Below are 25,513 nucleotides of genomic sequence, written 5' to 3'. Positions count from 1 at the left end.
ACACCCGGCACAGAGCAGTGTGTGTGAGCTGTGACGTTCAGAGTGGAGGCGGCTGCTTCTTCTGTAATATATCAGGAACTGGCTCTTGGTTGCAGACAATCTCACCCCGCAGTCTGCCTCCTCCGCTTCACATGGTATCTGTGCAACTTTTTCCTTTCTTTATGCAAGGGATCTCCAAAGACCAGGGCAGTGCATTGACCAGTCCCGATGTTTAATTCAAGATGCAGTGATGCTGTGTTTCTACATGAAAAGAGAAAGCCGGAGACCTCTTTCACTAAATTTTGAGCATAAGATAGCAAAGCTTTTAGTGAAGAGGAGGCGATTTGATTTGTCAGCATGAATTCAGCTGCAGCATGCATAAATGTGTGGTGTTGATCCACTCAAGGAGCACTTTTTATGGACATGAAAACTGTCTAAAGTTTAAAAATGTGGCCCAATATTAGAACCTCTACTGAAGGATTTATGATCATGTGGAAGTGAAAACAGAAATTGAGGAGGATATAAAGGCTCATAAATGCAAATGAGAAGAAATAAAATGGGAGGTGGGGAAATAAAAGGGGAGGTTCAGGCCCTCCTCTCTCTCTGCTCAATGTCCCATGGGTGTCATTTTGGCAAGGTCATCCCCGTAATCAAGCATTCCCCCGGCTGACAGCCAAATGCATAAGAGCTGCCTATTGTTCTCCTGTGTATTCTCTCAACACTCTCTATAGCATTAACAAAATTTAAAAGCATTAAAGAAACAACCACCACAAACATAATGTCTAATTCAATTCTGGGATTTTTATTTTATTTTGCATTGGTAGAGATTCAACCAAAGAATGAGGATAAAAACAATGAACACCAGTCTTGTAAACCAGCTTGTGATTATCTCTGTATGTATCTTTACATTCAAGCCACTGGGGCAAACTGACCTGACTTAACTTCACCAGAGTTTGGATAAATGAAAAGCTCTCAAACTTCTTCTGCATTTATCGGCTGTCTCTGCACGTCTGCTCGTGAAACTTTCACCTGAGGTCTTTGCAGCTGTGACCAAAGTGTAGATGAGTTTCACTTAGAAAAATCGATCTGGTCACATCTGATAGAAGAAATCTTTGAGGACAGAATAAATCATGCAGTTTCACTTAAAGTTTTAACCGTTAATCACCTGTACAAGTTTGGTCAAAAGTTACTGTATTTTATAGTAATATCTGTCAAGTTTTTATACCCCTGGATCTGTGTGATTTCAAAGACAGAGAATTTGCTTATATTTCCAAATATGTTGGTGAGCCATTCAAAAGAGATTTCTCTTTAAGGCTGAGCTGCACCGAGGGACTGCACCCACGTCCAGCTTGGATCTGTGAGTCATGCAAAGCTACTATACGCCAGGTATAGCTGGATACGAGGAGAACAAGCCTGTGATACATGATTTATATAAACATATGTTTGCATGTGAATACTTTGCAAAAGCAAAGTACAAGATTGTCCAGTCACATTTGAGCAGACAGGAAAAGAGGACGTGCTGAAATCCAGTCTCAGAACTAATGGGTATTGCTTTCAAAATTATACATATATATATATCTACATTTGTAAACAAAGCCTGGCAGCTGAAACGGGAAGTCTTGACCCAGATATCTTGTTTACACAGAAAAACTTGGCTCATGTGTCCCCACATTGGTTGTAGTGGAGCATATCTACACTCACAGATCCAGGTTGGATTTTTTTCCCTGTAACATTCAAATATTTTTCCAGTTTTCCACACGTTCTGCAGTTACCGGCTGCTTCTTAAGCAGTTCTTCTCCATTTAACATGCCTCTTCTCCTGCATCCTGAGCTGAAACCTCTCTGTAAACCAACACAGCTGCACCCCCATGAATGTCACTGGTTTCTCTGAATGTCACGGACCAAATGAATGGTCCTGCATTGCTCCTATAATAAGATAATGAGATAATAGCACTTGTCTCTGAGAGCAGAGCTGAGGGGTGCTGACAGCGAGAAAAAGAAAAATGACATTTCCATTTGGAGGACTCATAAAGGATGAAAAAGGTCAAGAGGAGGAGAACAAAAGAAACAAAAGAGGGAAGAAATTGGATTTCTGGATGTCGAGTCCTTCTCTGAAGGTGTGTTGATCCTTGCTGAGATAAAATCTAATCTTCATCTCTTATTTTTCATTTCCAAAATGAGTTTCTATATTTCTTTTTTGTTCCAAATCTCTTCCCTGAGTCACTAAGTCCTTTTCCTGCAGGGCAAACTTGTCACATTCCAACTCTGAGACTCCAGTTTTACTGGAGTCTACTGTTGGTTGATGCATCATGACTGTAGCCAAATTTAGACCAGTGCACTGTGATGACAGAATATTCAGCCTCGGTGGGAAGAGGCGCCTCATAAATATCAGGAAATTGGTTTGTGGGTCTAAGAAAAACACTTGTGTCCAGCTGAATTCCTGATAATTTAATAAAACAATAGCTTAGTTAAGTTTAGCAGTTACAAAATTTCTATGTGATATGTTAAACAATAGAAAAAGAAAATCTGTCATTATAAGAGCAAAGAGCAACAACAGAGAGTTGAGAATATAGACAAACAAAACATAGCAGACAGATTCACTACAATATGTGCTTGTTTACTGTAAAGAAAAAACTACTAAACAAAGTATATATGACATGAAATCTAATGAAGGAATAAAGAAGTAAAGGTGGCTTCACTGTTTGACATATTTCCAATGTCCGCATAACGCATCGAATATCTGACTGATGCTTTGAGAGGTCAATATGACTGGAAGAGCTCAGTGTAAATGAGCTTCACTTACAATTTACACCCAGGGTTTGTCTGTCGAGGTCTTTTGATAGAGGCCTCAAGCAAGTACTTCTTTTTTCATGAATGAATGCAACAATATGAATTCATTTCTACAGGAACAGTTTTCCATTATCATCACATGTAAAGGCCTTCTCTCCTAAAATGTCATTTATTCATTATTCATTAGATCTCTCTGACCTTTGACCACCAATGTACAGAAGGGTATTAATTGTGTTCTTTATTTAGATCTGCTGAAATCTGAACATTTTTCCTATTTGAATTTCTTGAGTTTACATATCTGCATATCACAACTAGTCTGGAATACAGATCCTAGTTGAGTAATCACATTAGAAACCCAAAAGCAGCACAGAAACATCTTGCATCCAGTAACTAAAATGGTCATATGTTTACAGATTATGTATTTCTGAGTCTGTCCTTTGTGCATGCAGTTTTTTCTGATTAATAGTTGGATTTTTTGTGACAGCACTCTGCAGAGACCGTAGTGGCGATTGAGGAAGAAGGAAGGATGTCAGGGCTGATGATGATGGGTTGACAAAACACTGAATTTTAGAATGCAAAGAGGTTCTTCATTTTATGTTTGAGACAGTTTCTGTTTCAAACATAAAAAACTTTGTTTATAGGGGAGGAAAGAAATAATACGCTGATGCTATGCAGGGTGGATTGATGGATGGCTGGGAGGAGGTGTAAATTTTATCTTAAAAACAACCTAGTCAACCTGTTTTGTGTGTGTTATATGTGTAGTTGTATATAATCATGAGTCTCTGTTTCTATTTGATTCATTTCGTCCCGCAGTCTGCTTGTTTTTGATTGATTACTATTGATATATTCAAGTCATTTTAAAGACAAAGGAAAATGCTCCTTTTGGTCTGAGCATCCTCAGCATTTTGGGCAGTTTTAAAAGACAAACCTGTGTTTGCAGCTAGAACAATGATTTCTTTATTTATTTTAACTTGTGGCAGTTGTCTGTTTCTGTTTCTGTCTCAGTTCTTTGTTGTTTTTCATGCTGCATTTTTGGCCACATCTTTTCTGGAATACTAACAGAGAAATCTGTGCCCGGCCTGGTACCGTTCCTTCTTTGTGTCTTTCTTCCTTACTGACATACATTCCAGCTCCACATAATTCTTTTAAACCACTAATTTTGGGGATAAGAAAATGAAATGATGAATAAAAAGATATCCACATGTACGGAAAATGGCCGTATCAGCAGAATGTTGACCTGATCAGAAGTGCTGAAGTCAAAGTGAATGAAGAACCAGATGGGACGAATAAGAGGAGGGGATGTGCCAGGACAGCACTCATATGGCACATCCGTCATCCCCTTGTTAGCATCTTGGCATGCAAACACACACACACACACATCTACAAACACGCACACACAAGCATTTAGGCCAGACAGCTTGCTGGGCCAGATGGCCTCTTGGTGAGGAGCAACGAGGAGCTTCACAAGAGCATTGGGATGATTTGTGAACCATAACCTCCACACGTCCCTCCTCCTGACTCCAAGCAGCACGCACACAGCGGAGGGGTGGATGGTGAAAAAGAATTGTATAATTTTACATTACCCATACTCCTACATGATCATTGATTGTGATTTCAAGTGGAACTACTGCATAAATTAACCTAAACATGTTTTTATTGATGTGAGAAAATCTGATTGTAGGCATCCAACACCGTAGTCTTACGCGTGAACAGTCATAGTAAATAAAAACATCCAAAAAGAGAAATCAGTGGTTGGGTTCAAGGAAGGAAGGAAGCCAAAGAGTTTACACAAGTCATATAAATTGAAAGCTGCTGGTTCACCGTATAAACTTAACCGTAGCACTTAAATAATATAGTAATGATGATAGTAAAGACTTGAAGATGTTTTTGTTGTTGGCTTTTCTGTCATATCTGCAGCTGTACTTGAGCTAATCGATTTATTTAAACAGGCGAATTTTCAGTTAAGCAGTTTCTTTGCATGTAATCAGCATACATCATGAGTTAGCAAATACAGCTGTCATTTGTGGCTGAAAGTAACAAAAATGGCAGTCTACCCCCTTCATATTGCCTTCTAGCTCTCTCACACGTGTGTGTGTGTGTGTGTGTGTGCGTGTGTGTGTCCATTCATGAGACTACCATCCAGAAAAGGAGTAAGCAGGTGGGACACGTGGCTGCAGCCACAGCAGAGAAGATTCATCACAGCTTGGTGTGTGTGTGTTTAACAGTGTGTATTTCCTTTGTCCTGCTTTTTCTTAGTTACAAACAACTGATACACATACAAATACTGAACTGGTTCCTGAGTGGTTCCTGGTATATTCCTCAGATTGTATAAATATTTTCTGTTTTTTTATTTTATTATTTTCTTGGTTTTTTTTTCCAGCTAATATCCTGATGTGGCAGTTAAACAGCTGGACTGGGTTAAGCAGTCATAGTATCATTAAATAAAAGATGCACTCTTGGAATCCCAAAAAATGAAATTGAGAGCATTTTATTATAAGTATATAAAAATGTGAGAATCATCAGAGAAAAATATCTGAAAGTGTATTTAGTAGCACTCACCCCCATCATCACTAAGTGCTTAGAGCGACTGGTCCTAGCACACTTCAAATCCTGTCTCCCCCCCACCCTGGACCCCCACCAATTCGCATACCGCCAGAACAGGAGCACAGAGGATGCAGTCTCCATCGCAATGCACTCTGTCCTCTCACACCTGGACAACAACAACACCTACGCCAGAATGCTGTTTATAGACTTCAGTTCAGCATTCAATACAATCCACCCCTCACAACTCATCAGGAAACTGACAGACCTGGGCATCAGTTCCCTCATCTGCAAATGGTTACTGGACTTCCTGACCAACCGCCCCCAACACGTCCGGCTGGATAACCACTGCTCATCTACCATCACAATGAACACCGGTGTACCACAAGGCTGTGTGATGAGCCCTTTCCTCTACTCCCTCTTCACCCACGACTGCAGACCTGCTGATGGTTCCAACACCATCATTAAGTTTGCAGATGACACCACGGTGATTGGCCTCATCAGTGACAACGATGAGGCCGCCTACAGGGAGGAGGTGGATCGTCTGGCTGAGTGGTGCGACACAAACAACCTGCCGCTTAACACCGAGAAGACCAAGGAGCTCATCGTGGACTACAGGAGGAATGCTGACCCACATCCACCCATCCACATTAAGGGGACGGCTGTGGAGCGTGTGAGCAGCTTCAAGTTCCTGGGAGTCCACATCTCCGAGGATCTCACCTGGACGACCAACTGCTCCAAGCTGGTCAAGAAGGCTCACCAGCGCCTCTTCTTCTTGAGGACTCTGAGGAAGAACCACCTGTCCTCAGACATCCTGGTGAACTTCTATCGCTGCACCATCGAGAGCATCCTGACCAACTGTATAACAGTCTGGTACGGGAACTGCTCTGCCTCGGACCGGAAGGCGTTGCAGAGGGTCGTGAAAACTGCCCAGCGCATCGCCGGAGCACCACTTCCTGCCATAAAAGACATCTACAGGAAGCGGTGTCTGAAAAGGGCTGGGAAAATCATCAAAGACCCCAGTCACCCATCACATGGACTCTTCACCCTCCTGCCCTCTGGGAGGCGCTACAGGAGCCTCCGGACTAAGACCACCAGGTACCGGAACAGCTTCTTCCCCACAGCTGTCAGACTCCTGAACTCTGCCTCCTGACATCTGACCCACGTTAAACTCATGGACTGAACATACACACACCCACAATGGACAACTGTACCCTCAAACACACAATAATAACATGGACTGAACCACCACTCACAACCACTAGCACTTTATATAGCCTCTGTAGAAACTATCTACACCCTCACTTATCTTAACTGCACTACTGTATAGCTCTGTGTAAATAATCATTCTGTACATTCGATAATCTTTAATCCTACAACTGTTTACAACTTGCATAGTTCCCATTTCTGTATAGCTGTATATCTCAGATTCTGTAAAGTTATTTATTTCATATTCTGTATAGTTTTTCATATTTATATCCTGTTCATATCCCCAGTTGAGGTTTTATTTTTAAAACCCTAAGCTAGCCGTAAGCTAAATAATCATGAATCTGAGTGTTCAGTTGATCCATCGACTGATAGATGAATCTGAATTTGAATTTTTTGGTTAAAATCGTAAGGAGAGAGGTACAGCAGTGAATGTCTATATCCATCAGTAAAAAGGTCACATTTCTTTTGAGGCATCTTAATCGTTCTATATCTTCCTTCTCTGTTTGTCTCTGCAGTGTCAGATTTCCCAGGCGCTGAACGGCGTCTCTGACAAAGCTAAAGATGCCAAGGAGTTCCTGGTTCAACTCAAAAACATGCTTCAGCAGATACAGGTAACAACACACCTTTACATTTAATTTTACATAAAATATGCTGTTAGTAATCCAGTCTGTAAATTTAGGTACAAGTATAGATCAAAGGTTTGTCACGATGGCTTAATAGCATGATAGTCACATCAGTGATGGGCGGTTTTCTTCACAAAAAGACACAAAAACCTACCAGCTTCCTTCTAGTATCAACTTCCTAGTACAACGCTGAATGTTTTTTTCATTCAGTAACCGACCATAAGTACTCACAGTGACCAACTGATTGCCCAGAGGTTGAGAGAAGAAAATGGCCAGACTTCTTCGAGCTTTGAACAGTAACTCAAATTACTTGTTACAACCAAACTATGCAAAAAGGGATCTCTGAATGCACAACATATGAATCTATACTACCTTGTATCAATGGTTCGTGTTGCTGCTGTTGATCTAATGGTGTGGGAAATATTTTTGCAGCATACTTTGGACCCCTAATTACCCCTTTAAACACCATAGCTTACCCTGAATATTGTTATTGAGCATGCAAGTACCCTTCTGATGGCTGCTTCCAGCAGAATAACGTGGCATGTCACAAAGCTCACATCATCTCAACCCGTCCTTTGATAAACTGATGCACACCGACCGATCGGTTGCCATGCATTGCCAATCCATCTACATTTGTCAGTTATTGCAAATCTTTACCAATGCTTTGTAATCAGAAGTTTCCACACTCAACCTCTGGGCAACCAGATGACCAAGTGATTACCCAGAGGATGAGAGAATGAGAGCAATGGCCACTGCAACTACTTGCACTCATTTGCTGAATGTGAAAAGAATCAATGCAATCACTGGGAAACCACCGATTTTTCTTAGTTGCAAAGAGTTTGCCAGCTTTCTTTTACTCTAGTATGACTGGGCCATAACATTACCAACTGTATCCCACAATGCAATGCAACGGCAAAACAAAAAGGAAGGATCTGTTCACATCTAAATATCAGTGGTAGGCAAATTTTTACTTTTGGGGGGGTTACAAAAACAAGACCATTTGAGAAATAGGAATAAATCAATGTTTTGTTTTGTTTTTTCAAGTTTTGTATGGAAGTAAGAAGAGAAAAATCTCAGAACTGTCAGCTATTACCCTTCCTCTGAGGAATGAAACTGTTTCCAGCAGAAAAACAAGATATTCTGTTTCTCCAAGAACGTTATGTTTGGCAGGTGATGTTTTGTGGCCAATGAAGGACTGATCTGTGTCATGAGCAAATGCATAAATAGGGTAAAGTAGTGCTGCAACAGCTGCATGTGTGTGATTAGGCATACACAATGTCTGACTTTGGCACCGGAAACATCTGGGTATTAGCTCATTTTGTTGTGTTTGCATAAAATGAATCTCTGAGAGATTTAACGACTCCATAAAGATAGCCTGGATGAATTTAAGAATAGAATAGCTTGTTAGTGCAGAATTTGGGGATTTCATCATAAGTGGCAAATAATGTCATTAAAAAACAAATGAAAAATAAAAACTCAGGATAATAAATCTCTGCAAGCAAACTGAACAAAGACTTTGACTAGGAATGGGAGACACAAAATGGGACCTTAAGGAAGTAGGAATTATTTACTAGTAAGTTAGTAAGACTTATCTTTATTAGCAAGTCAGCACTACAGAGTATGTTGGATGGGTGGATGTCTGTGGAGAGCAAAAGAAACCGAAATGCATGCTAGTGCAGTTTCATGCAGAGGGTATCCTCCCCTGAGAGTGTCAGAGAGTGGCTGTCAGGAACGAAGGAGCTTTTGTAGCTGAGCGCAGCAGGTTCGGGTGCATCTCGTGCAGCTCATTGCCCTCTGATCAGGACTCGCGTGACAAAGCACAGCAGAGATCTCTGGATGGTGAAGGGGTCGTCACAGCAAATGACTAGATTAAAAAGCATATGCTGGACTTGTTAAGCTGAATGATGAAATAGACACTCACTGACCACTTTGTTAGACATACCTGATGAACTGCTCATTAATGCAAATATATAGCCAGCTAATCACATGACAGGAACTCATCTTAAACTGATGAGGTTGAAACTGAGCGTCAGAATGAGGAAGACTGGGGATGTAAGTGACTCTGAAGTGGCTTCAGGGTGCTTGTGCTTACGTAATGATGTAGAGGATATTTTCATGGATACTTTGAACCCCTTAGTGCCTTTGTTTAAAGCTACCTTCTAAATGCACCTCATTTTGAATTATTTTTAGTTTCTGAGTGCAGTGATAGATTATATATTTAGTTATTCAGGAAATTTACTGAAATCTGCTGTTTCTAGAGGCAAACATGTTCAAACCGCCTATTAAAAAGCTATTTCAGGGCTTCCATGCTTTGTTTAGATGTTTCTCCATAAGCATGATGAGACAGAAGTCTGGCTGCATCAGACTGCACCACAACTGATATCCACGTCTGCTCATTTCTGCACATGTAGATATTGTTTGCAAAATTTACTCTACATTACCACTTTTGTTTTAAGACTGCATTGATCATGCTTTGGGGAACTCCCTGGTAATGTACAGTAAGCTCACAGAGCAACATTTGGACTCGACACTCAGCAGCAAAGAAGCAAATCCATAGAATCAATAAACTAAAAACAAAACATACCATCCAAATGCGTGCATTTGTGTGAGCATTCCCTCTAGACAGCATTACCGTGCAGCTGATCTCTCCAGCAGCGTCTACCAGTCATGCACACAAAGCACACACATGTTTTTACACACTGTCTGCACTGATATATCCTACAGCGCCACGAGTGGGCATTAAGAGTCTTATTACAAAATGAAGAGGATTTAGCTTTAAAAAAAAGCAGTCTTATCTTTACTCTGCTCTGTCTGAGACAAGGAAAAAAAAGAGCTAGGTGGGCAAAGAGAAAGTAGAATGTAGGATTGAGGAGAAATATCTCCAGTGCTCCTCGGGCTCTAAACAGTGACTGAGCAGAGGAACCTTGACTGGAAATCACTACTGAACCCTTATCTCATTATCAAGTGGGCTTTGTAGGGAGATAAAACTCCCCTCTGGATCGTTGCCTCATTTACAACCTGTTTTTATATCTACTGGAAGGAAAAACTAAATGACACAGGATCTTAATTATCAACATCTTAAATGCTACAAAACATCTCAAATTATATGCTGACAAGTTTCCAGTCTGTTGGAAATGAATGGCCAAAAGCAACAAGAACAACACTCAACATATCCAAGTTTAATATTTTGAAATTCATTTATCTGTATTGTGTTATTGTGAGTTTCTCCTCTGGGCTTTTTTCGGTTTTAATTTAACAGTTTTTTTCTCTGGTATCTTCATTTTTGACTTCCTGTTTTTCTGACTGCCTTGACTGTTTTCGCACGTGTCTTCGTCCTCTCCCTGTTTTTAAATAGTCTCAGTCTTATCTTTGTCACGTTGTAATGTTTCTTATCCTCTGTGTGCTGCAAGTTTCCCTCTTTTGCGTTTAACCTCTGGCGTCTCGTGTTCACCTAATTTGATTTCTTTGGAGTTATAGCTGAGAAATTATGAATTTGGGTCCTAAATTACAGTTGTACACATGTTTGATTTTCCAATTAGCAGCGTTTGAGTGATGTTGACATGCAACTGTTTTAACTGTTACACAAATAGGGATTTGCATAATAAGTTCAAAACAGCCACCAGCCTATGTGTGCTGTATTTACAATGCTTTTGGTTTAGTCCCTGCTGTATTTGCAGATTTTCTCGTGCTCGCCCTGCCTTCTGTGTCCTTCTGATATGAAGATAAACTAACGCTAACCTAACACAACCATCATGCACTGAGCGTTTCCTCTCCTCTCCCACCCTTTTGCAATTTGATCATCTGAAGAACGTTTTTGAATTTTAAGCATAATGCAATGAAGCCTTTTCAGCTGCAGATGTCTGCTTATACTCTATCATTGCATTCTGTTTGCTGGCCCAAAGACAAAGCTGCTAACTGTCAGGGAATATTAGTAAATCGAAACACAAAACCACAATTATAAGTGACAGGACGGCGTTTTCATGTGTTGCATCTTGAGGGAAAAATGGTGGCGAGTATGGTTGTGCAAATGGATGGTAAATACGATGAAAGGCTTGCTTTTGTGTGCGGTGTACTGAAATAATTAACGCTGTATTTATTTGTGGTTTTGCAGCTGAAGCAAAAATAGAACATAATGTGGTGGGCTAAATGAATGGGTAACAAACAGTGTGCTGCTAATTGAAGAAAAACAAGCCAAGTGATCTATTTTCGTCTCAGTGCTTTGCTTTTGTGATCCAAACCCATAACGATGCTCACTTCAGAACACTTTAATGTAGATTTATTTTTGTAGGGAAGCCAAACATGGTAGTTTCATGAGTTAATATTACTTGTTCACTTTCTTTAATCAATTCATAACGACTGTGCTGCTTCTGTTGCTTTCGTCTTTCTTCTTCAGGAGAACGGAGTGGAGTTTGAAGCTTGCCTCGTGGCTCAGTGTGACTCTCTGATCGAGGCGCTGACCAGACAGAAAGCCAAACTGCTCACAAAAGTTACCAAGGAGAAGGAGTACAAACTAAAGGTAAGCTTGGTTGATGATCGCTGTTCCTCCCACCTCTCAGTAAAGTCGACTGCTGATATAAATCAGCAGATTTAACCCTAACCCTAAAACAGCTGGTGTGGGGAGGATATGAGAAATCATAATCTAACCCAAAAAGACTCCAAATTTTTATTTAACATGTTCAAAAAAGGCACAATATGTATGCTAAAAACAGGGTTTTAATCATTAAAATCTACATGTCTGCTTGTCTAATAATTTCTCTTTGTGCTTTATCAGTTTTCTTCAAGCAAATCTGCAACAGTGAATCACACCGCGCCTCTCGTTTCCTCTTCCAGTCCTTTATGTCCATTTCTAGATATCACCAGCCCCACCGTTATGAGTAGATTAGCTGATGTGAACCCGCCACTGTTGATCTAACTTTAGCTTAAAATCACATGCTCACAAAGATCCTCATCAATAGCGAGACGTTGATTAGAAAAGTATGTTTTCAGGAATTTAAGTACCAGAAAGAAATTGCTGTCTCAGCTCGCTACCAGAATAAATTCTCTCTAGCAGCTTAGTCTTTTTTTTCATGATTTGCCTCTGCAAATCCACCCTGAGTTTATGTATCACATGGATGCCTGCCCAGCCTCAACGTGCCCGCCGACCGACTGACCGTCTGGCTGGCTGCTGGGTGGGGAGGGGTGAGGAAGAGGAGGAGAAGGAGGAGTGGAGGATATTTGGATGGAAGCCCCAAGGACAGCTGTTGTCATTATCTGGAGGCTGGGGATCAAGATTTAGCCAGAGGGCAAAGAGCCGCAGGCTGCAAGGAAGCTGGAATAAGAGAAGAATAGCTGGTTGTAGACGGCTGATAAAGCAATGTTAAAATCTTCACTACAATAAATGCTGATTAACTGATACAGCAGTTTAACTAGAGGCTCCTCTTCATGGTGAGAAGAGTACTGACTTTACAGTTGGATAGATAAGCGTCTGTGGCACTGCCTCTCCTTAAAATTACATTCATTTAACGGATTTAAAACAAAACATACTTTTAAGGAAATTTACGCCAAACTAATAATGTTTTTTACTAACAGAGTGAAAAATATATCTTTAATATCTCTGTAAATTTCCACAGTGTTCCATTTAATGTTTTTCCACCAAAATATTGAATTGTGAAGCTTGATACTCGCTACAGCATTATACTGGTTTTATGGCTGTGCTTAGGCACTCAAAGCCAGAATATAACATAATTACAAAAGACCGATGCAGCCATTATGGTGCCTTGATTCATTATTGCTTTTACATTTTGGCTGTTTGGAGCCAGATCTGGTCATAGTTGGATGTGAGGTTGGAGTACTAAGTTAATAATTCAGAATCAACTAATGCAATGCAAGTATTGCAAAGACACAGATACTTTCTGATACAGGCTAAGTACTTTCGACCTGACCAAAGTACTTTTTGGATGGCCTGTGAGTATGACTGGTACTCATGCAACCTCACAGAAAGCCACATTCAGTTTGAGACTGTATGTGTTTATATATATTGCAGCTTCGTATCAGGCTCACAGCTTCCACCCACATGCCCAAAAAGTAGCAGCTCACATTTCACAACACCATAGTGTGAAGTCGGAGTCATTTAGGTATTAAGGCATGTCAAATATTAAAGTGTCATTTTGCACGTTATTTGTAGGTTTTCACATTACACCCACTTCTCAGATACAAGCAGTGCATACATACATCTACTGTTGCGTTGAACACAGACTGAGTTTTTATTTATTTATCAGCAGGAAAATATAGAATATTATACTGTGTATAACTGCAGTTTAAGTACAAGCAATAGGCTGTTACAGTCTTTATTTATTTTTTGCTGATGCTACTATGACTATAAAAAATGTACAATTAGAATGTCAAAATTTATATTTTGGAAATATTTGTGTTTTCAGATCATGGGATATTACATGTTGTAGACATAACATTTTCTCTTCCTGCTTTTCTTATTTTCATTTCTAAATAGATTGTTTTGTGACGAAAACACGAGGGTCGAAATCTCGAAGCTGTGGATTAGTTTAGTTGCAAAACTGAATGCAAGGAAAAGGGTGATAGTGAAAGATTGAGAATAAACATGTGAGTTGAGTGTAGAGTTGAGAGGATCACACAAATCTCATTGTGATTATTGTGTAAGAGGGCAGAGAATAAAAATTTGACCAGGAAACAAAGAAACCCCACAAAATACTCAAACAGTAACTAAGCTTTTTTGTTGTTGTTTTTTACAGGATAAAGAGACCTGTTTGATTTTCCATCATCAAATAAAAACCTGTAAAGGAATATAGACTAGATGTTCTCACACTCAAATACTCGAGGGCTATAATGTTATAGTTGTTACAGTCAGAAGCCTTTAAATAAAAAATCAAACCTGCCATTTTTGTGCTGCTATCTTTAAGTCTGACCATTATTGTAAGAGGCTAAGTGCTGTCTTTGTTTGCTGCTAAATGAGAAGGTACCTTAAGAATTTTATGTTAAATAACACATTTAATCAAATATAAGAGCAAGATTCTATTAAAAAGCTTCAACGCAAGTAGAAACAAAAAGCCCAATAGCAAGCATGACGAGCATTTCATTTCTTGTATACAGCCAAGAAGGTTTTATGAGTATTTTAGTGCTTTTTTATGCTCTACATTATGAGTTTCAATTTATACTTGACATTTAGTCTAAAGTGTACTGAAAATAGATGTCAATAAAAATATTTTTGCTCTAACCTGAAATGAAATGTGATTCAGTGTCTGCTGAAGAGGCTGTGAGATGTACCTCCAATGAGGTCCATTCAATTACCGTGTTTCAATATCTGAACCCTTAAATTCATTTCAGATTCATGAGGAACATACGGGAAAAGCCCATCAGCCGGGGCTGCAGGAGCATGTGGGAGGGAGTTGACGGCAAGTCTCAGCGGGACAGAAAGCAATTGAAATAAATCTGAGATTTACTCAAGCGTCACGCCTCGTACTTCATGTTGTTTGCACGGAGGATAAAAGCGACGGTTCAGCAACGTGATTTGAAAAACAAATTTTCTCTTGGGAAATAATTTGAGTATGTGCATATTTTAAGTTGCACCTTTAGTAGACTTGTACAGTATGAGTGCAAATAAGAGAAAAACAAAGAAAAAAGGGAGTGACGTGACATCAAATACAAATACATGGATATTTCATGTGAGATAAGAAAACTTACTAAACGGATAAAATGCAAGAAAATATTTAGAAATTTCCTAAATTGTCATGGTCTTCATATTTCAACTCAGACAACAGATGACAGGTGAATAATTAACTGATCTCATAAACCATCAAATAAAAGACGACTAATTACCACAAATGCACCTAATTAACTCTCTGATCCATTTAGACGGCCATTGGTTAACGCTAGAATTAATTATTTTGGATGCAGACAAGTTTCAAAATATTTTCTGTCTAATCTCTTGCTTAAACTTTAAAACCTGATGTGTGTGTGTGTGTTACACGTGGAGTATAATGATATCAGTAGTACTATGAGCTGAGGATTAAAGATTGCTCGTGAGTTAAAAGTGGTGCAGCTTGATTGCAAGAAAACAAAAGGTTAATAAAGCGATGACAGGTTGCAGACTTTCAATTAGCCCCAAAACGGCTGACTGTGACACACGTCCAAATCTCATTTCCCCTGGCTCGGGGTTCAGCCAGCAGACGGCATGTGTCTGGTGTCTGTGTGAAAGAGAGAGACTGAATGAAAAACAGAAAAGTGCGTTTGTCTGGTTGCGGCTGATAATGTTTCTGTGAAATTTATGAGAGATCAACAGATCGATTCCAGTTGTGGCATTATGGTGTCACGCTGTCAGACAGTCTTTAATTAATCCTTGACTGTTTTGCATGCCAGCCACTAACTCGTCTTTTGTGTCAGCCAGTTCCAACTGCCCATGTTCTGCTCTCTAATTACACTCCCAGTGCACATATAACAACCTGCTGCCAAGCTCAAAAATCAGTGTGATCCTGAGCTGGCAGTTCTGAACTTTTTTAGCGTGGTGCCACTTTTCTTTATTCATTACCTCCCATTCTTACTGAACTGTATTATTACTGAACTAATCTTAAGCGTCATTGTCGCTGAGAAAAAGTTGACCAGCATGAAAAAGTGGACTCCATGGACACCATTTACAGCTTTTGATTGTATCACAGATTAAATTGTTGTTTAAGTCCACCTCTTTGTATTACTGAGCATTAGAGAGAATTTCACAAGTTCACTCTGAAATTAGCAATATTTCTGCTGACAACAACGTAGTTGTAATTCAGTAAAAGGACTAGATGTTGCAATGCGTGATAACGCATGGCTTTAAATCGGGGCGATCGTAGCTCAAGAGTTGGGAGTTCGCCTTGTAATCGGAAGGTTGCCGGTTCGAGCCCCAGCTCAGACAGTCTCGGTCGTTGTGTCCTTGGGCAAGACACTTCACCTATCGCCTACTGGTGTTGGCCAGAAGGGCCGATGGCACGATATGGCAGCCTCGCTTCTGTCAGTCTGCCCCAGGGCAGCTGTGGCTACAACTGTAGCTTGCCTCCACCAGTGTGTGAATGTGTGGATGACTGGGTGTGTAAAGCGCTTTGGGGTCCCTAGGTGGGACTAGTAAAAGCGCTATACAAATACAGGCCATTTACCATTTTAAATGGAGAAAATCTTGAGGAATGGCTGTTATGAGGAAAGGCAGCCCAGAAACTTTACCAGCAGCACACATCGTTATGCCTCACTTTCGGTCTTTGTCCCAAGCTAATCTGCCTTTTTTAGAGATTAGAGATCTGATCTAGATTATCATATTAAAATTTGGGACGCATCATCAGTAGTGGACCTTGGATTCATCGAGTGCTTCGGCCATTATCACGAGACACCCTCATCCAAGGAGGCCCTGCCAGGGTTGGCAGGCCCCGGAGTGTCTCACTGGTTTACGTTAAATTATTTCTCTTCTTCTTTCTTCTGTTTAGTTTTCTACAGTTTATTTTCTTCTATCTATTCACTGCAACTGAGAAATAATACTTACCCCTTTAACATTTATGGAGCCTAACTTCTTCAAAGGAATAGAAAAGGTGATAGAGAGAAGTAAGACAAAAGGGACAAGATAGACGATAGGAGAAAGTTGTGTCTCCATGTATATCTCCCCTAAGTAAGGCTAGTCCTACAACCAACCAAGATGCGCTTGAGTGTGGCTGGGACACATATAATGATATAATACCATATTGATGCTAAAGTTGTTAAAGTGAACCCAACAATCGACATCAAGGAATGGACAGACTGCCAGGGGGCCTAAATAACTTGGTACACCTGAGAAAAGCAGGGGGAAAAAAAATCCAAATAAGGTAACAAGAAAAAACAAACTGACACTAAACAAAATGAGGCACAAATTGAGACAGTCTTGTAGAAACCCCTCATCTTTTAACAAGAAAAAGGGTAATGCGGCACAAGTGAACTCAATCAGGCAATAAGGTTGGAAAGAGAACAAAGGTAGGAAGTTAAAAACAAAATGGAAAAATGAGGAAACAACTTTTTAAAGCAAGAGGATATAACTGAAAGAGAATAAACTCATGCAGGCAATGGAAGACACTAACAGGGGGCAAAGGAAGGCTCGGGGAAAAGGTCATACATCAGAGTCTTTCAGAGTCTTTCACTTGTACAAACTGATTGAAACTGATACAATTAAACATAGTGAAAATATTTCAGATGCTCATCTCAGAATAATTGCTTTTAACAACTCATGCATCTGATCTGTTTTGTTCAGGTGGTACGTGACCAGATCACACACTGCACTATGAAGCTACGGCAGACCACCGGCATGATGGAGTACTGTCTAGAAGTCCTCAAAGAGAATGATCCAAGTGGTTTCCTCCAGGTATTTTACACACCTCATGTTTGTGCGTGTGAGACGAGTATGAAGATGAGTAACAGGGGATGTTACAAAGACAAAAAGAACACAAAAAAACAACAATTTCAGTTAATCATAATCTAAAAGCTATTAAACATCTAAAACAACCGAACATCAGCACAAAAACAGCGTGTGGCAGAGTACATTCCTTCTTATGCTGAGGCCAGGAGAATTATGTTACTTAAATAAGTAAAGCACAAGACAAAAACACTATGAGGTCTTACTCGATTAAAAATCAACCCAAATCAAATCTTTTTCTGAGATATTTGGAACCAAAAAATGTAAATGAAGGTAGGAAGGAAGCGTGACACACAGATCCTCTGAGCACATTAGGAGAAATCAGCTTCACGGGGAGCCTCTGATGTTTCTTGAATTGGCACAGCCAAAAAAACAAGCAAACCATGGCGTAGCAGAGGAAGGAGTCAGCACGGAGAACAGCAACAACAACAACCCCACATGCCTGCCTGCACTTCAGCACCACAGTCACAGCAACATGCATCTTATTTTAATACATCTGCAGCTGATCTATTTTGAATCAACTTTACATGCCTAGTAATCAATAGGTTGACATGCTCAGTAGCTAATAAATAATCATTGATCTTTGTATGTATAGATGGAGAAACGTGACCTCCTCAGAAGAAATAAATGTTGGTTTAAAGGTTTCCTGCAGAACGCTAAATCATGAAGACTTTTCAAGACCATCAGACTTTTTTTTCATCTTTAAATCTGTCTCGAGTCTCAGCTCATGCAGAGTCTGGGCTTTATATCAAAGTTCACACAACTCTCTCAGGAAACAAAAAAGGCTTTATACAACTTTATTTGCATATCTTTAGTAGTATATATCAAAAGCGCTATATCTGGATGTGTGAAATCAGGGGGAGGTCGTTTTTGAAATTTGAAATAGAAAAAATATTCAGTATTTGTGTCACCACTGGAAATACTTCCTTTCCTTATGTGTTAGGTGGTACGCCTGGATAGAGCACGCACGTGATAGAGGAAGGGCACATGACACCCACTTACTCAACAATGACCTGCTCCCACAGACTCAGGATGCAGTGCATGTGCAGAAATATTTGTAGTGTATCAGCAAACATCTACGGGGGCATATTACAGCCACAGAGAGCAAGAAAAAAGAAAAAAAGAAACCAACACAACAGCAAAAAAGGTTTAAATTTTAAAGTCATAAAAACAGAGAAAACAGTGATGAGAAAAAAGTCGGGTTTTATTTTTTGTGTAAAGGAACATTTCAAGGTTAAGTTGTAAAAAAAGTCATTATTTGAGGTTCTGGGATCAATAACTTATAAAACACATTATTAGACGCCAACGACAGATCTATCCGATGAGGTCGATAAAGCAGACCAGAAGCCACAAGCTCATTTTCAATAAAACCTGTCATCCTCTAACCTTGACTAAAACACATTTAATAATGTTTAATTACATTTCTCAAGTCTTACAAATTATTGATTTTAAATAACAAAAACAAAGCAACAAAAAACAAACAAAAGTACGACGACAATACAGGACTATTCTATTCTATTCTATTCTATTCTATTCTATTCTATGCTATTCTATTCAAATATGTGATTTTATTCCAACTTAAAGTTGAAAAATAAAGCAATACAGTTACATGACTTATTTCTTCATCTTTGTTCTTGTAAATTTCAGCTGTTTGATCAAAATTCACAATTTTAAATCTTGATTTTTTTTTATTTTTTTTTTTACCTTGAGTGGCCTTCATATGCAGTCATAAATGTGCCTTTATGGTACTGAATAAAAACACACATGATTTCCAGATATTCCAGAAAATAAGCTTCCTTTTTCTTTACCCATTCTGAAGCATAAGCAGTGTTGGGTAAGTTACTTTAAATTACAGTTGTTACATTACTAGTTACTTCTATCAAAAGTAATCCAGTTACTTTCAAAGTAACTAGTTACTCAGGAAAGTAACTTTGGTTTTACTCAGAATTCTCTTGTTAATGTGTCGCTTCCAGTCTTCTAGCCACAAGTGCACTGTGCCACCTACCAATAGAAAGGAAAAAATAATGTGCATATTTCCAAATATGTGGGAGATAAACAAACAAGACAGACGGGACTTGCGACAGATAAGCCGATCAGCTGATCATTGATCAGTTTCATGATTGAAGTAGAAACAGGAGAGGGAGGGGGAGAGAATGAGAGAAGAAGAGACAGCTGCAGCGTAAAGACAATAACTCCAGCTTTGTGTCTTTTGTGTCATTGTAGCTGAAGTACGGGACAAACTGCGTTCCTTTTCAGCTCAATACGAAATATTTTCTCTGAATACAAGACGATTCCATTTTTTAGGGAACGGTTGGCAACTCTAATAATTAACCTTATGAACAAAATAAAGTTCAACATCAGTAACATCATAGCAGCCGCCCAGCTGTATAGAAACTCCGTCATGCTAGCTAGTATGCAGTACAAAAAAGTCAGCATAACTAAAATAAACTCCACCTAAACTTGGTTTATATCTGACCCAGATAGACTGCAGGTCATAACTTCTTACCTGAAGTTCAGTTCACTTGACACTCAGACACCCGCCTCGAGTCTCTCCTCCTGCCTCCCCTTTCCTTCATCCACCTGCTGGCCTCCACCACTTGCTAATATTACTGAATCTGTGGAAGATCTGCGATAGCCACCACATAATAACTAGTTACCGTGCTCGTTACCACAGTAATAACGTAGTTACTGTAACGTGTTACTTAATAATGCGTTAGTCCCTACACTGAGCATAAGTAATGGAAACAATCATGCAATGTATTCACTAGAGGTTGGGTTTTTTTTGTCTTATCCTCAGATCAGGGGTCTAATTCATATCTTTAAATATTTGAACTGCACTAATGTGAGCCTCATTTCACTTGTCAGACACAGTGTATGGAAGCCGGGCCAGTCAAATGGAGAATCCACTTTGTATGCAGGGAGGGCATCTGATATTTTCCAATGTATTTAAAAGTATATAAATATTGAATGAATGTGTTCTCATTTCCAGCATTTTCTTCATTCTTTACTTCTTACAAGTAAACCATTGCTGAATCTATACTGTGTCTGCAAACTTCAACTTGCCCACTGTATGTGTTTGCGTAGATCTCAGATGCTCTGATCAAGCGAGTGACGTCGTCTCAAGACCAGTGGGTTAAAGGGGCCCTGGAGCCAAAGGTTGGCCCTGACTTTGACCTCACTCTCAATACCGACTCGCTGCTACAGACCATCCTACAGCTGGACTTCTGCCAGGGCAAAGGTGAGCACACGTTTGGACTTTAAAACCAACTGTACTACTACAACTTAGTCAAATTAAAAAATCTCTTTAGCTGTATATTTAAAAGGCGTACTCCACTTTATAAGGCATGAGTCTCACACGAGAGAAAACTAGAAAAGAATGGTAAAGCTAGTTTAACTAAGATGTACGGACAAGCTCAATGCTGGGAATTTCTCAGTTACTCTGCTGGGAACAACAGATTGATTGATTTATTAACTTTGAATTGAGAATAATTTGTTATTCTAGATTTACCTCTGTAAACCTTTGGCCTTTTATACTAACTTGATGCATCTCAGAGTCCTTGCTTCAAGCAATTCGCTCCTCACTGGAGGTGATGATTGGTTGCTTGTGGACTTACCAGCCTCTGGTTGCCTAGGTAATCATCTAATGTATTTACCACCAGATAATATGACAATCAGCAGTATCCTGCAGTATCACTGATAGTCTCTTCACTTGCACACCTGTCTCTGGCCACCACATTGCTTCAAATCATCAAGCAGCCTCAATTCTCCTCCCATTGAGATCATATTCCTCACAAAAATCTTACTATATGAATCTTTTTGAACAAAACTGTTCCTACACAGTGAGGAAAACTGAGGAACAGTTCAGGGTTGTGGCTGAATTTGGAGGCTGACCACAGATTTTGACTGGGTCGCCAGAATACTCATTTTCTTGAGCTGCACATACATATTGAAGTCCTGGAGTAAAGCTCATTTGTAAGCTTGCCAATGATTTACTTAAAAAGTCTCTATGATTATAGATATATGTAAATAATTTTGGCATGCACAAACATACACAAACAAGATTCATCTAAAGTCAACAAAATAAGATTCAGCTGCTATCGCTCTTTTCTTTTAAGGTTTCTTTAACTCATACTACAGTGTGCACATCTAATTAGCTATTAATTGGCTGTTGCTACCCAGCAGCCAGTTGGCGCGCATGAGTAAACAGCGTGTTTTATATTCATTCCGCTGCGGTCTCCGAGATTACCCAGATGTATAGTTAATGTATATTAAATATGTAATCACCAATATGCATATTTTATTTGCATATGGCTGCACTTAGGCGGTGAAGATGGGATGTCTTCCCTGTGCAGAAGCAGATTCAACCTGGTTACTTTGCTAGAAAAGTAAATAATGCTGACTGGTCTTTGTTATCAGCTATTAAGAGTACAAAATCCATTAAAACATAAGCAAAATACTCATTTTCACAATGAGGAAATTACATTCAGTGGAGCTCTGTGTGTGATAAATTTTATATTCGGTATCATAACTGTGATTATGCACTCTTGTAATGTTATGGTTCATCTTGGGTGACACTTCCAATGAGTTGCAGCAACGTTTTTTGTCCCCAACAAAGTCAACTTCCTAGAAAATAAGGACACTAGCTCTTACAGACACGACAAAAACTTAGTGAATTAAATTTAAAAATGTGTCCCGGGTCTTCAGGTCATGGCTTGAGTTAAGTTCTACTTCAAATAGATTTTCTCCAATTTAAGCTCCACTCAAACTTCTTAGAAAGCCAGAAAGCTTTGATCAGCTCTCTTTTCTTCTCCAAGACTGGGGATGTGGAATTCAGTTGTATGATTCCTTTCTCTCTCACCCATTATCTGGTATGGACTTTAACGACGGACAATTTCATTTTAAGCATTTGAATTTTAATCTTTGACATACAGAGCACCAACAAAAGGTATGTTTGTACTCAAATATTAAGTTTGTTTAAACCCATATACTGTAAATAAAAGATGCGCATAGCCATCATAACATCCTCCACAGGCATAAAGATTCATTAGTTATTCCTCCTCTGCATCTTTTTTATCTTTCATTTTCTTTTCTTGTCTTCACCTCAACTTTTCTTAAAACGAAATGCTAATAGTTGCATGAGAGGGTTGACTTGAGTAGTTTAGGTTAACAGTAGGTGGCTTGATTAGAAACACAGAACTGTAATTCACTGTCTATTAATTGTATAGGATACTAGTTTGTGGCTAAACAAGCTCAAAGCAAAATGCAATTATTGGAAAAACAGAACAGCTGATTCTTTGTACAAAAATGAAACTAATTAAATTAAACACTCTACAAGGCCTGTCACTTAAAGCAGTTACATCTTTAATTATGCACAGCTTTAAAGCTACGTCCACGCATAGCTTTGGAGCAAAGTGATTCGTTCCTCACTCATCTCTTTGAAGCTGACAGCTGATTGCTCACGACATTCCTGGCTCTGGTTGCCTAGGTAACCTTCTAATGTATTTTGCAGTAGTTTCGGTGTGATAACCAGGAAACAGGGCTAAGAACTACAAAACTGCCTTTTTACATTTTTGTAATTACATATTAATAAACTATTAAAGTGAACTTCATATGCTTTAAATTGTGACAAATATTACTATGAAATGTAGTAGAAACATTACCAAACATTTCCTTATAATAAGCCACAATATTAAACATAAAATTTGGATTGATACCTTCAAACAATGCTGAATACTGGATAATAGGATTATACTGTTATACTTTTATAATAATATAGCAGCAGCTGCTCAGCTGCACTGGAAAGAAAATAACTTTGCACCTATGGTAAAAAAATATGCAGCATAAAAAAGCGTAGAACAAGCATATGGCGTTATTTGTGTGCCACTATTCTGAGCGCACGTAAAAAAAAATTGCAGGTACAAGTGTTGCATTTTGAGGAGAAATTTATTTCGAGCAAAGAAAAGCTAAATTTGAGTGAACAAAATTCATTGCTGCGTGCAAAAAATGTATTTCAGTGTTTAGGTAGCACACACACACACACACACACACACACACACATATATATATATATATATATATACATGCATTATAGTATGATTTCAGTAAGTGATTACTGCTGAGTAACGTAATGTTACTCAGCAGTAATCACTGTTGATACAAAATAACTGCTTGGATATTACTGGGGCAGTGATGATAGTGATGATAAAATTATTGCCTCCTTGTTTCCAACTTATTACCCTACAATTACCAAATTATTACCTAGTTCTAAAAGTGCTACCTAAAAACACAATCTCTTGTCTTATCACTACACAAATACTACCTAAAACTACAAAATACCACACAAAATAATGCAACACAAAAAGGACAACAAAACCTTCAAGTTTAGGCTTGACAAACGATTTTTGTGTTTATCAATGATAATTTTCGGACCTTTAGTTAATATCATTGTGACAAATAAGCGTATGGTTGATACACTACACTTCTGGTCATCCTTTTTACTTCTTTAGAGAACACTGACTTAAATCAACATCATATTTCCAGATGTACAGGAGAATCCAAAATTGAAACAAATGCAGGAAGCAGGCAGTGGTGAGGCTGAGATGGAGACAGAGAGCCCAGGAGGTATTTCAGAGACTCTATTTTTCACTGTAAATCTCTGTTTCCCTTCCTTGCATATATTTTGTCACTCCTGCCTCATTCCTTAGCCCCGATAGCTCTCTGGTTGGAAACTCACTGGTCTTTTTGTCCCACAGTGTTTCTCTGGTGTTTTCCCTTTGCATGTTGTTTTTCAGCTCTTCAACAGTAAACGACACTGATCTGCTGAACAGTTCTGCACAAAGATCTTTGTTTCCTGCGATAATTTTGTTTCACGTGTTACTAATGACACATAAATAAAAATATAATTATGCATGAATTAAACTGTGGCAATACAAATCATAGGGAGTAAGTATATACTGAGGAAATGTGCAGTAAACATGATCCTCTAATCATTTCGTTTTCACATATTCAGTCTTGCTCGATAGCTATAGACTGATCAGCCACAACATTAGAATCTGCTTCAATCCATCAACATGTGGGACTTCTGCAGGTGTCCTTTAGTCTCTGCGATCAGGTAGCAGATCATTTGCCTGCTGGAGGTTGCGGGTGGGGCGTCTGTGGATCAGGCTATCTCTGGTACATCTTGTAGATTCATGTTTGCATTAGTATCTGGGCTGTTTGAAGGATAAGTTAATGTTCTGCGTCAATGTAACATCCACATAAATGGCATGAAACCAGATTTCTACAGCAGAACATTGCATTGTAAAGAGATGGCCGTTATTAATTACTTTACATAATCTGTATTTTTGATGTTGTGGCTGATCTCCATGTAATAAGTCATAAATTCAAATATGTAATATCAACAAAACATGCATTATCTCCTATACTCTCCGCCATGACTGCTGCCTTCCCCTGTGTTTTCCGTACTGTTATATATTTATCAGATAAGTTCCTGTAAATGAAAAAGTGAAGAAAGATTTTTTTAATCTTTTCTTATTTTATTGTTTGTATGTTTGTTTCTCCTTTTGGAATTTTCTTTTCACCTGTTTTGTACAAGAGTTAGACTGATATGATGCTTTTCCTCTGATTTTATGCAGATTTTATGCAGGAATGATGCTTTGCTTTCATCAGTCTGGCCTTTGGTGGGGAGCCGATGTCTCATACTTTCTTACCACCTTTGCTGATTTATTTATTACTATCAAACTACAAGTCAGCCTTCAAAGCGCATATCAATCTAACCCAGTGCATCCCTACCACTACACTACCCTTTAAGTGTATGTAGAGTCCTCACTAGGTCCAGTTTAAGCCCTTAATAATTCCCATCTGTTACCCTGTAAATGAACCCAGAGCTCTTTCACCTTTAAGGCTCTTTTTTAAATCTCCCACCAGATTGTCATTAAAGCTCCTTTTTCTCTTCATTC

At 39.1% G+C, this 25,513-nt stretch overlaps 1 protein-coding gene across 2 annotated transcripts in view; it reads left to right on the top strand.

Annotated features, from left to right (window-relative positions):
- The window catches only part of LOC120725258 (E3 ubiquitin-protein ligase TRIM9), a 56,541-nt gene that overhangs the window by 19,944 nt on the left and 11,084 nt on the right, over positions 1–25,513 (top strand). Inside the window, exons 2-6 of one of the 2 annotated variants that reach the window (XM_040018050.1) lie at positions 7,034–7,129; positions 11,535–11,657; positions 17,394–17,504; positions 20,640–20,793; positions 24,096–24,176. In XM_040018050.1, the coding sequence (XP_039873984.1) occupies positions 7,034–7,129; positions 11,535–11,657; positions 17,394–17,504; positions 20,640–20,793; positions 24,096–24,176 (565 nt within the window). The remainder of the gene's footprint in view (positions 1–7,033; positions 7,130–11,534; positions 11,658–17,393; positions 17,505–20,639; positions 20,794–24,095; positions 24,177–25,513) is intronic. The other variant, XM_040018051.1, reaches the window with a different exon arrangement.

This window comes from Simochromis diagramma, unplaced genomic scaffold (genome assembly GCF_900408965.1).
Source record: "Simochromis diagramma unplaced genomic scaffold, fSimDia1.1 OVJJ01000802.1, whole genome shotgun sequence".
NCBI classification, from domain to species: domain Eukaryota; kingdom Metazoa; phylum Chordata; class Actinopteri; order Cichliformes; family Cichlidae; genus Simochromis; species Simochromis diagramma.
The sequence above is the reverse complement of the archived record's forward strand: the minus strand, read 5'-3'. Positions and strand labels throughout refer to the sequence as shown.